Source organism: Rhinolophus ferrumequinum, chromosome 13, assembly GCF_004115265.2.
Source record: "Rhinolophus ferrumequinum isolate MPI-CBG mRhiFer1 chromosome 13, mRhiFer1_v1.p, whole genome shotgun sequence".
Lineage (NCBI taxonomy): Eukaryota > Metazoa > Chordata > Mammalia > Chiroptera > Rhinolophidae > Rhinolophus > Rhinolophus ferrumequinum.
The window spans coordinates 2,313,517-2,326,717 of NC_046296.1; the positions used below are offsets into that span (position 1 = coordinate 2,313,517).

A 13,201-nucleotide genomic window follows, 5' to 3' on the forward strand; every position below is an offset into this window, starting at 1 on the left:
AGCCCAAGTGACTCAAGTTACCTCAAATAACTGGTGATTAACAGTGAGGACACACGTGGGAAGACAGAATCTTGGCCACTTGGACACGTCCCTGGAAACATTGAAAAAGTGAGACCTCATGTTTGATTGAGGTAAGGGAAAAGTGGCAAGGAAGAGAGAGTACACTAAGAGGAACATGACAGCATCTAGAGGTACTCCTCACAGACTCTCCCTGTCAAGGAAACCAACACAGAAGTCTCTGGGTTCGTGCCAGGCTAGCTTCCTCCCCTACATGGAGAACTGCTGAGACATACACTGAGGTTTGTTAAATCAAGGTGAAGGGGTAACAGGTTTCCCTTAGGGCACCTATCCTGTTCTTTGAAAAGCAAACCTTGACCCCCATAGCTGAATTCCCTGCTCTAATGCCCTCATAAAGGGAATGGAAATTTCACTTCAGCCATGTGTCCAAATGTGTCATACTCAGACATACCAGCCGGGTGATATCTGCACACTTCGTTTCAGTATCAGTTTTCTGAAAAGTTTTCATTAAAACAGAAAAGGCAGAAATATCTCAGCAATTAGACAATATTTACATTTCTGATTTATAATTGTGTTTTACATTTTTGGCCTACACATTACAAGAATATCATTTTAGCCTTACCATTGTAAGTCACTTACATCTAAGAGTCTGAAAGAGGAAAATGCCACTTTAAATGGTTAGCTCCGGACCAAGTGTAATGTAATGAGGATGTGATCATCACATCAAGTTATTTTCTACGATATACTTGAGACACAGGCCAGCAATGCTATAATCTTTTTTTAGATAAGCACAAAGAATAGTCAAAAAACAGTCAAAAGAGCAAACTGATGGCAGGACCAGTATTACCCAATTATGAAAAAATCTCTAGTTTTCAAATAGATTTTGGGGAATCAGTTCTTAATTCGGGGCAAATTGTTAAAGTTTCATGTAGTTTAAATTTGGCAGGCAAACACCAGATATTTTCCTGTCTAAGAATCCCCAACCCGCCACTAAAATCTACTCTATTACCTATACTACCAGAGAAGAGAAGTAGCATAGATTAGTCCTGAAAACAAGAAAAACAATATCAGTATTCTGTCTTTCAGTTAAATGTCATTCTGAGAATGTAATGAACTGATTTTCATCAGGTGGTCAAATACAGCACTTATTGGCTTTATTATGCATTGTGTCACTTCTTCCTAGAAAATTAACTTTTCTGTTTGTGTTTCACTTAAACTAAAATTATCATTCCTTTAGTACCACCTCATAAACACAGGGAGAGACTCAGAAATATGTGTGAGGAGATGAAGGACTGAGTAACTTTAAAAGTCTATCCCTGATCATCTTCAACAATGAAATATTTAATTTTACGTAGGGTCTTTGTTTTGTTTTGTTTTTTGCCTCCATCAAAAATCAGAGACTACCTAGAATTGAGATTACCTAGAATAGAGCTGCATAGAAATAACACAAGTTAAGAAGCCACCACAAACCTTTGGTGTAGAAGGCCCCAAATTATATCACTTTACTCATTTGCTCTTAAAAAGAAGTCCATGAAGTGTATTTCACAAAATGAAACATGCTATGGCAGCATTTATTATGATAGCTATTTTTAATTTTCATACTATGTTTTTAAGAACTACTATGAAATCCCCCATATGCTGTTTCCTGCATTCTTAACATACCTTAAAATACCTAATTACAAACTGTGTAACTGAATTATATGACTCATGTAATTGAGAATTCACGGGCTATATAAATTATATTTTCCCTACAGACCATAATATATAAGCTCTATTGATCTTCAGTCAGTCTGCAGTGTAAATACAGACAAAAAATGAGATTAAAATAATGTTTCTAATGTTGTTTTTCCTCTAAGAAGACAAAGCAAGAAAATACATTATTTTGAACATTAAATATTGTGTAAGTGCAATTTTAGTTTGTGAAAAATAAATACCCAAACCCACAGAATCTATTTTAAAGGACTTTGCTCATTCCTACAGGAGTGACAACTTCTCCTCGGGGAGAGTCCCCACTCCTCAGCTAGGTTTTCAAGATGATTATATCAAAACCCCTAAATGTGGACATTGGGGCAATATTTTTCCTTTTCTCACAGTGGTTTTAGTTGGACTTCTTAATAATTACAAACCACCTCAGAAGAAACCACCACCCTCTCTCCTTTTATTCCTCCCTTGCTTTCTGACCTTCCTTACTCTCAAATAAATGTTCTTTAGAAACAGCATGGGTGATTGGGTAAAAAAAAAATAAATGTGGTATATACACAATGGAATACTATTGTGCCATAAGAAAAGATGAAATAGTACCATTTGCGACAACATGGATGAATCCAGAGTTATGCTATGCGAATTAAGTCAGAAAATGTCGAGAATAATATTACTTCACTCATATGTGGGATATAAAACTGAAAGCAACAAAGGAACAAGACAAACAAATAAAGAAACAAAAACTCATAGACACAGACAACACTTTAGTGGTTACCAGAGGGCAAGGGGGGAGAGGTAATGGTAGAAAAGGAGGGGGGGTCCAATATATGGTGATGGAAGGAGAACTGACTCTGGGTGGCGAACACACAATGTGATATATAGATGATGTATTACAGAAATGTACACGTGAAACCTACGTAATTTTACTAACCATCGTCACCCCAATAAATTTAATTTTTAAAAAAAAGTAAAAGAAAGAACATGATTACTATCAATGGAGAGAATAACCTCACTTAACGTGTGGAATCTCAAAAAACCGAAGTCACAGAAACAGAGAGAAGACTGGTAGTTGCTAGTGGCAGCGAGTGGAGAGTGTGAGGGAAATGGGTGACGGAGGTCAAAGGGTAGGAAATTCTAATTATAAGATGAATTAGCTGTGGGATCTAATGTACAGCATGGTGACTACAGTTAACAATACTGTACTGTATACTTGAAAGTTGCTAAGAGAGTAAATCTTAAAACTTCTCACCACACACACACACACACACACACACACACACACACACAAAGGTAACTATGTGAGGTGATGGATATGTTAACTACCCTTATTGTAGTAATCATTTTGAGATAAATGTGTGTGTGTGTGTATATATATATATATATATATATATATATATATATATATATATGATATTGTGCACCTTAGATTTACATGATGTTATATTTCAATTGTAGCTCAATAAATCTTGAAAAAAGTTTATAATTTCAAATTTCCTCCTACCATTTACCCTGCAGTTTAGGCAAAACTATACAAAAGAAAGGCAATCAGCAGAGGAAGGGACAAGAAGGAGAGATGGATGGAAAAAGGTACGGGAGGGAGAGAGGGACAGCAGGCAAAACTCAGGTAGAACAAGTTTCACAACTCCACATTTTATAGATTCTGAGAGAGGCACATTAACCTTTCTGTGAGCTCACCAGCCGTCTAACCTCTCCGCCTACTTTCCTTTCTATGTGGCTGCCCATTTCTCTTAAGCAAACAAGGGAAATTACTGAGCATGCTCAGTATAGCACGTCACATGCTTTCACTCCCATTAACCTTAAAATGTGTTTGTAAATTGCAAAAGAAAGTGCAATAGCATGAAGTATGATAGGAATTTCTAAACCCAGTACAATGCGGGTTTACTGTGGAAAAAATTACTAGTTCTATAAACAAGGTGCATATGAACATGCAATTTTAATTGTATCATTATATGGATGCCTTGGGTCAACATCCCAAGGTAAGTACAGTAATTACAACAGGAAAGTGCACACAATGCCCTTTCAAGGGGGGATACGCACATCTATGATGTACTCCATACAGAAGAATCATACATGGCTGAGGTTTGAATAGTATACTAATTACTTCACAATAGAAAACAGGCCATTACTTCTCAGAACAAGTGCACTCCCACACTGGTCTGTCCTTTCGTTTACTATCATGGTTAACGAGCATGAATGGAAACTAGACCCCCAACATGTTTAAATCTCCTATAACACCTTATTTAAGGTTAGTTTATTATTTTAGTACACTGTGTGCAACGACAGCAGAAGTTTAAATGTAATAAGGGACTTTTCTGTACACTGCGTTGTAAAATAAATGTTCAGTTTGAGGTTGGAAACAAAGGGGATGTTTTTCATCCACCAACAAGCCACGGCAGGGAATTAATTACCTGTTCTAATTACCCTACTTGTCCTGGGTTTCCTACTTCCCAGAGTAGATAAACCCCTGAGCCTGTCTTCACAGGAGGTCAGGACACAAGCCTAGCGACCTCTGCAGACTCTGGGCCTCACCAACACTTCTAAGCAGAGATGCACCAGGACCCCAACCCCATCCAACACTCCAAATGACCTCCATACTCTGGTTCTTCCCAACCCAGTTTCTGCCCTTGAACATCAGGCAAATCGACAAAGATATTTAGATAACTATGTGGGTGTTCTAGAACGTTTACATATGCACATGGTGAAAATACAGCCAAGGTTCTTACACAGATTGTTGCTAGATGGCTGCTGGAAACCTAGACACCAAGTCCTACCCCCATAATCCTTTCAGAGACCTTGTAACTAGCTGGTCATACATTTTCAATGACAGTGAGGAAACTGGAAGTCATACAAATGATATGAATAGCATCCAGAACATTTCATTACTGGGTCAAACTGGATTAATATGTTGCTTTATTTAGGTTCTCTGTGAAACAGAAAACCACCCAACCTTTTCACTCATGGCTTTCATTACAATGGGTTCCCCTCTCCTTGTGGAAACGCACTTGACTTCCTCCTCCAACCTTAACTGCTTCTGATACAAAAGTGGTGATGGGAGGAGAAAAACAAAACATTCCTTAATCAAAGCATCAGCTAAATCAGACTACCACAGAAAACGTCAAGAACTGGACCTATGTTTACAACAGCAAAACTCTAAATATGTATAACAGGCCCTACCTAGCATAGAGACTAGCATATGTTAAACTTCAAGTAAACATTTGTCAAAATAAAACCTTTTAAAGGCGTTCCATTATTAAGTATTGCTCACTGACTCTATCCAGAGTGTGACAATACAATAATAGGCATGTTTTGGGGTGCTACCAAAACATTCACACCCAGTAAGTAGCCTCCTTCAAAGTGACCCTCCAACGGCGAACATTAGACCCAAACATTACCACTTGTGAAACTTTGAATCAGTTAGTGAATGATCCACTAATGTTAATAAAGAAATAATTCCCTGCTTTATACATTTCCTGGTGTATAATCATGCCTCCTTATTTTAAAAGCTAAACTAAAATGACATGACTATGTACCTTATTCATTGAATGTTGCTATGAATGACATTACACTATTATTTCAAATTAAGTCAATCACACAGCACGAAGGTTTTCTACTACTCAGATTATTCAAATGAATATACATAAGCAATTCCAGAATTCCAAATATAGTTTGGGTTATGCATCCTTATTGGAAGAAATTTACAGCCCCCCACCTGGACAACACTGAATGGGCATCAGACTCAGAAAATTTGTGGTGTCTGGCAATCAACCCCAACAGTGTGCTGTCATGTTTTATATGAGACCTAAGAGATAACTTTTTAAGCAGTTTTTCATATTAGCACCAGATCACTTTAGTAAAAATTTGGTCGATACGCACTTTTATTTCTTCAAAACAAAGAGTAAGAAAAATCTATTTTCAATTGTTCTTAGAAGAATTTAAGAAAACCTACTCTTTCATATAACTTATTTAACATTAACAGCTTAGAATACATGAATTCAATGAAATGTCATCAGTAAGTGCTTTTCACAAAGAATTAAATACTTACGCCATGATACCTGAGAGGTGAAACATTTCAGCTGTGATATATGACAAGTAACTGTACAGGAAGACAAACAGGGGCTCGATCACCCGGATGTTATGCGTGAACCGAGTAGTAAATGCCGCTATAAATCCCAGAAAGATGCCAATCAAAACACCACCAAGGCCCACAACAAAGAAGTTGGCGATCCCAGCAAACACGTCAATAGTCTCAATGGTTTTCATCTGGCAGAAAGACTTGAACAAGTTGTACAGGACCTGGGGGAGAAAGAGAACACGGTGTCAAGACCCCTTCCAAATTCCCCAGTATCCCTGTGGCCACAGAAGAATCTACCCAACCTTCTCAAAAGGACATGTCTTCTGTGTACCAAAGTGGATGGTCAGTGGCAACTTTAATATTATATTTGATAGCTTTAAACACAAAAATCTTTGATAAAAGTGTGTGGTCAGGAAAACTATTGCTCAAGTGAGGGAGAGGAAACTTCAAAATTATTATACAACTTACTCCAAAAACATTTTTTAGGTACCATCTAGAACAGGGTGTCCAAACTGTGGCCCGTGGGCCAACTGCGGCCCGCAATCCATTTTTTATTGGCCCGCAGCAAATTCCAAAAATATATTTAGTTTACTTAAATAAACCAGGTGAGGCAATACGTACTTCACCTCGAGTGAGTGGCCCGGCTGTTTGTATATTTTACCGCATATAGTCCTTGGTGAAAAACGTTGAAAAAAGTTTGGACACCCCTGATCTAGAAGATTATTTTAAAAACACCTGGTTGCCATCCAACACGCCCTGCTTGTAGTATTGAGGCTCGTCAGTGCTGCTGTGAATTTAGTTACCTTTCTAGGTCCTATCGTGGGGTCACCTCATGGAAGGATCTGCCCATCAGTATAGGTGCCCTCTGAAGAGCCCCGGGTCACTGAGGTCCTCACTCATGACCCCTCCTCCTTGCCCTGCCCACACATACACATAGCTGGTGTAACATGAGACTCAAAGGAATTTTCTCAAAGCAGAGGCAGCAACGAGTGTGTGTGTGTGTGTGTGTGTGTGTGTGTGTGTGTTATAAGTTCGTACATATTTTGTGCCTCTGAAGTGATAAGACTACAATGTTACTGGATTACTGAAAAACCTACATGGTCTTTACATAGTCTTAGTTTAATTAAGGCTTCAAAAGCGCTCGGCACTTCACATCTGCTGGGCAGTATGCTTTCATACATGTTTCTGAGGACCACGGAGCCAACTGGGACGGGAGGTGATGGCTTACACTCTACCACTTTGCCCCCCAAGCCAGCAAGTAAAATACAGGTCAGGTGGGTGCCCTGCTTCTTTTCATCATCATATGTACAGCCGGGGATCTCCAGGAAAGCTGGCTGATAGGACATTGGGGACACAGGCCTTTCATAGTATAGGCTGTGCTATGCCCTTGTTTGGGTTGGGACAAACTCAAAATTGAACCCATTTGTCCTACAAAATGTCAGAGGTGATACCAGAACCCAGGGCTCTTGACCTTCTGGGTAAGTCTTTCAAGGTTCAGTCATGGGAGAGTGAGTCAGAAGCTCCCTGCTAACCGATGTGTCCTGGCAAAAAGCCATTTCACTCTTTCCTACCTCACCAATGGTCCTTTAGAGCTACCACATGGCAGGTTTTGTGTATTTTTTTCCTCTCTTCTACTGGATCATAAACTCCTGTGTCAAGGATCATACCTTATTATAATTTACTTTTTCCATGTTGCCTAGGCGATAACAATAAAAGTTCATTGGTGTTGAAAAAACAAACAAACAGGAAAAAAACAGCGGATTATTACTTAGTAAGCAGTGGGCTTTTCCTCTCTCCCCATGGTTGATGCGACACACCTGAGCATTGGGTATCGTACCACGAAGTACCACGAAGAAATGACTTGAGGAAAAGAAGGAAAAAGCAACTCACTCGCCTGAGGACTTAAATAGCTTGAAGGTGTCATCATTTACCAGAAAAGAAACTGGCTTCAAGTAGTAGCCGCTTCCAACTTTCAGCCACCGGCCTCGTGCACACATCATACGGATTTCACCAGCATTAACACGCCACAACTGCTTCCTGAGAGAGGATCAGACATGTACTGTATACACCCCTTGCCTCCAAGCAGCCAAGGCCAAGAGGTGACAGTCACCTGCTGCCTGAGGAGAGAGACGGATTTCCAGGCCGGCCATTGCTGCATAGACAACTTCCCCCAGCCCCTCGGGCACTGCAGTTCTGTCACCTCCTTGCCTCCAGCCTGCAAATCACATCTCTCCTTGCCCTCATGTCCCTTCCAGCTACGAAAGACTCACTTCCTTTAAATACTGCTATTGCATTTTCCACTCTCAAGTTTAAAATGTTCGACTGCCTGACTTCAGGAAGGCTCAACACACCTGGCACACTTTCTTTTTTAAACTGCTTTCCAACACCCTTCCGTCTGGAAGAGGGTCTCATCACTGGCTCCACAAAACGTACCATGTTTATTCATCGCTGCCTCTGGTTTCCTTCCTGTGGTTTCTCCTGGTAGAAACGCAGCTCCTAAATCCAGGGAGACTTTGTTGCCCAGGGCCCAGCTGAAGCTGCTCTTCCTCTCAAGAGCCTGCCTGGACTCCTACAGTCCTTGCAAAGTGTCCTTTCCTTTGCCTCCTGCAACACAGATGGCCCCCGGGAACCATTTGGCATTTGGTGATATGCCATCTTGTGCTGTAGGTGCTGCCTGTTGAACACCTACCTCACTTCCCCCAAAATTAGAAATTCTTTGTGCACAGAACTCACGTCTCCTCCTCCTCGCTCTCATCTCCCCACCCCCACCCCTCCAGCCCACTGATGAGGCCCCCAAAGGACACTCAGATACTCATTCCTAAGCAACAACTGGCATACTGCCATCATCTTTCCAGAGCCATCTTCCTGGCAACTCAATAAACCAAGTGTATCACAGGTACAGTCTGTTTCTCATATCCCGGTAGGTTTTGCAGAGAGCAATGCAAAAGTGCCAGCAGGCACTTTACACTCGGCTTACTGGTCAGAAGTTCCAGTTTGATCATTCTTCAGCCTCCGATGCCAGGGCACTGCTACGAGGACATAGCTTAGGTCGAGACGTTACCTTGACAACCCCAAAGCTTTCCATAACCTCCCACCTGTTTTACAGTGAACTTGATACCTAGTGATCAACACACGATAAAATTCTTTTAGTTACAACTGGCCATAACCCAGTTACTTCATTCCAGTTAAATCCTTTAATTTTACCGCAAGGGGATCTATATAGAAAAGGGCTTTTGGAGTTGTAATTTATATCTGTTTATGTATATGTATTATGTATGTGGGCTGCAATTATGTCTCTAGTCGGTCTGTGCAAAGTTGGCCTCCACTTGACAACTGTATTTTTAGAAGACTGAAATGTCAGGGATACTGCTTGTGTGCTAAATTCTGCAATGGGCTAATTTGACAGCTGAGTCCTTTCAACTCTTTCTACTCATTATTGTTACTTTTAATACACTTACATATATTAAAATCAGAAATGATCTATTTTGAACTTTGATTGAAACTGCACAATATTAGGAATAGAGACGGTGGAAATGTAACGGCTTTATGTCAGAGGGGTAGTAGATGGGGGGAGGGGGGTTATCACTGTGTGAGGGATATAAATGATAAATGTTTATTACATTGTTTTGTGCACCTGAAATAAATAAATAAATAAACAAATAAATAAACAAATAAATAAATAAGAAAATGCACAATGAAACCAGTGAAATCATGTAACACAAGGATGCGAACCATACCGCATTCTTTATCAGAATAGCTCTGTTCCAGAGAAAGAGTTTACAGGTCACTTTTTCTGATGTGGAACATAAAGAATAATCACTTTGGGGTATGGGATTTTAAATCTATTCTGCTATTTGCAAGAGCAAAATTAATTAACAAGTGGTCCGGCTTCCTTCAGTGAAATTCCACTGTATAGCACGTACTGATCAGGCTTTTAGGGCAGCTCCCTAGCCCCTTTCCACGGAGCCAGCACTCCTTAACCAATCCCAGTTACGGTAGATTGGGGAAACTATTTAAGTGTTCTTGGAAACTGCCTTAGAATATTCAATGGTGGCGTTAACATGTTCTAGAAATGATGTTGGAAGTTACCATGTAAGCGTTAAGTCATTTGATTACATACCACGGAAAACACAGGACTTCTCAGATAACTGAAAACCTAAACAGTCTTTGCCTAACAAGGGAAATTTTTTTAAAGTTTTCCTAAAATACTCATTATAAAAGAAAGCACAAAAATCCTATTTAAAAACTCACTTTTATTTTCAACTGTCATTTCTCCAATTAATTGCAATCTACTACGGCCCTAGACAATAACACAAAGAGTTTGCCTGCAATTCATACGTTATGAATTTCTCTTTGCTTTGAGACATTTTGTGATAGGTTTCCTACCCTTCAACTCTTATAACTCAATATTGAATTTATCATGATTTGGGGAAGGAGTTATTTGCACTCACCCTCCAGACCACATTTTTAACATTGATTCTCTCTGTTAATCTCTACCATTCTGGTTGCAACTCATATGTAGTGACTCATCATTTTCACTATATGCAGTGTGGTCCATATAACTCTGCTAGAGATAAGACTAGGTGAATGAGTACAAAAATCTTCCGTAAAACATCTCCACCTCTATACTTTCAAGGGCACCTGAGTAGGGGGCAAAATTATAATTTTTTACACCATTTTTTAAATTATTCCTGGTCAGTTCAGTCCACTATTCAGCCAATTCAGTTAAAGAAACTTCTGGTGGTTTATACTTCAGCATTACGTAGGCAAATTACTTGGCATGTCCCGTTATCTTGTGGGTCTGGCTTTAAGCGTCCATGGGTTTTCAGCCCAGCCCAGTGTATATAACCTACCAGGAAGGCTCTTTCACCTGAAAACGTAACAGTCATTCTGACTCACAGGCTTTGGTCTTGTAACAAGGGCTTCCATACCTAAGAGCAGCCATGCCCTTTCTCTGCCCTTGCCCTCCTTACTGTATCAGAATAGCAGGCCCTCAGATTGGCCCAAGGCCCTCTCTGGGTTAGCCCTTCCTTTTCCGTCCATAAAATCACATTTGATGGCTTTGTGCCTCTTGACAGGAAGCACAAGACCGGGCAAGCCTGAGGCCTTTGCACACTTTAAAAACTAATTTAGCCAGATGGTTTCCTGAGACATGATTCTTGACAAACTCAAAGAATGGACCACTGAGATGTCTGAATGAGAAATCTTACAAGAAAAGAGAAAGCGACGTAAAGGCATGGAGTAGCATTCTGAAACTGACATGACTGGCATACTGTTCTAGAAGGAAAGCAGCAAGGTGTTATGATTTCTTTGTAAAGTTTCCTTGATACTAAATAGATGTAAGAACTCCACGTTGAAATTAATCCACAATCTCCCTCAACAAGAGTAAAATGCATATACCAGACATAAGTCACAATATAAAACTTGATGCCTTCAGAAATTAGAGTTATGAAATATCTTCATTGTTATGGCAGTTTCCCAGTTAAAATTTAAGATGGATGAGTTAATGACTAATCACTGTTAATGAATAATGGAATAAATGAGGTAGATTGTGTTACTTGAGTTAATTCAGCCTTCTTAAAATAGCTGTCTGAGCCGCTACTCTAAAAAATGGGATTTCCTTATCAATACGTTATTTTCTACATAATGATATCCACAGACATTATGGATGATTTTCTTATTTCTCTCAATTTTCTTCTTTGCAAAATGGGAAGAATACCTATTTCATAGGTTGTCATGAAGACCCGAGCACAAACTAAGCATTCACAAGCGGTTAATGGCGATCACCGCCATCACCATTACTACTACAAAATCATGACTACCATGAAACAGCGTCACCATTGCTCCCTAACTGCTTATGAATGAAGGGCCACCCGAGTATTTCACTGGTCGGGGACCTCTTTCCTTGCAAGGCGTCCTCATCCTTTCTCTCCACACCTTGCCTGAGCTCAGAAGGTGGGGTGGAGGTAAATTCTGATAACATTAAGATCATAGTAGCCTCTGCCTCTAATTACATGTCAGTTAATAAGAATTCAAAATAATTTGCGCGTTCTGAATAAATACCCACTTATGGGAAAACGGTGAGGACTAGAAAAATGCTGGCTGAGTAGTAACAGAAAGTGAGCTGTGTGATGAAAAATTTCCCTACGACAATGAATTAAGAAATAAAGCATCCCCAGAGATAGAATGGCACTTAGTAGGTATTATCTTTTCACTTGTATTATACACATTATATACTGATAGCATCACTCCGCAAAGAATTCTGGGAACTGAAGTCCTTTAAATTCTGATCAAAACCCATCACTTTTGAAAATGCTAAAATGAGAAATCTCAGAGATACTCAAGTCACAATCACTGTTATGCTCCTCTGGCAATAGCAGAGCCTTGCAAGCAAGGACCAGTGACGCAGTTTGCATGACCCAGTGAAAAATGCAAATGAGGGGCCTACTGTATAATAATAAATAAATATTAAACAATACGTAAAAAATTTACTTAGAATTTGAAGATAGCAACAACACAGCATTAAATCCAGTGAGAGTCTCTTCTAGGCACAGAGCTGTCTCTGACAGAATGCTGGTGCAGGTTGGTGGGCGGCCCCACTTGTTGGAGTTGTTGGAGTGACATACTGTCAACAAGTTACTCACCACTGTCACTGCATCGTTCAGCAGGGACTCTCCAAAGACCAGAATGTAGAGTTGCTCGTTGACGTGAATGTTCTCAAAGACAGCCAGCACAGCCACGGGGTCCACAGCTGAGATTAAGCTGCCGAAGAGCAGATTCTGGAGCAAAGTGATATCACTCAGGCCAAAGGCTTCAATCTGGCAGATACCAAACAGGGACACCCCAATGCCAATGGAATTCCAAAGAGTCCCGACCACAGCATACCAGAAAATGGTACCGATGTTCTCAAAGAATGGGCGCGTGGGCATGAAATAGCCCGCATCAAGTACAATGGGTGGGAGGAGATATAAAAAAAACACGTCCGTCTTCATTGCAGGGGGGGACTTTTCATCGACTCCAAAAATAATCCCACCTAGTAGAAGTCCAACCATTATAAGAAGGCAGCTCTCAGGCACTATTGTGGGCAATTTGTGATAGAGATGGAAGCCTGTTCAGGAAAAAATAAAAAGGCAAAACTCGCGTTATGCAGGAATTACGGAGAAGACAAACTGGTTCTGTTTGACAGGACCAATTGGTCCTATTTCAAAATCTCCCAGGTCAGCATAATTGGCTATAGATTGGCTGTACAGTCTTTGCAGTTAAAGTCTGATGAGCTCCTTAAAACTATTCACAAAGTACATTCAGGTACAAACTTAAATTTGAATCAGAAGCAGATTGCTAAGGTACACAATATGTATACAGTACAGATTTTTTCTAAATCCCAATCAC

At 40.0% G+C, this 13,201-nt stretch overlaps 1 protein-coding gene across 1 annotated transcript in view; it reads right to left on the reverse strand.

Annotated features, from left to right (window-relative positions):
• The window catches only part of SLC9A2 (solute carrier family 9 member A2), a 77,673-nt gene that overhangs the window by 38,197 nt on the left and 26,275 nt on the right, over positions 1–13,201 (reverse strand). Inside the window, exons 2-3 of the mRNA XM_033125646.1 lie at positions 12,457–12,920; positions 5,783–6,033 (exon numbers count right to left, since the gene is read on the reverse strand). Of these exons, the coding sequence (XP_032981537.1) occupies positions 5,783–6,033; positions 12,457–12,920 (715 nt within the window). The remainder of the gene's footprint in view (positions 1–5,782; positions 6,034–12,456; positions 12,921–13,201) is intronic.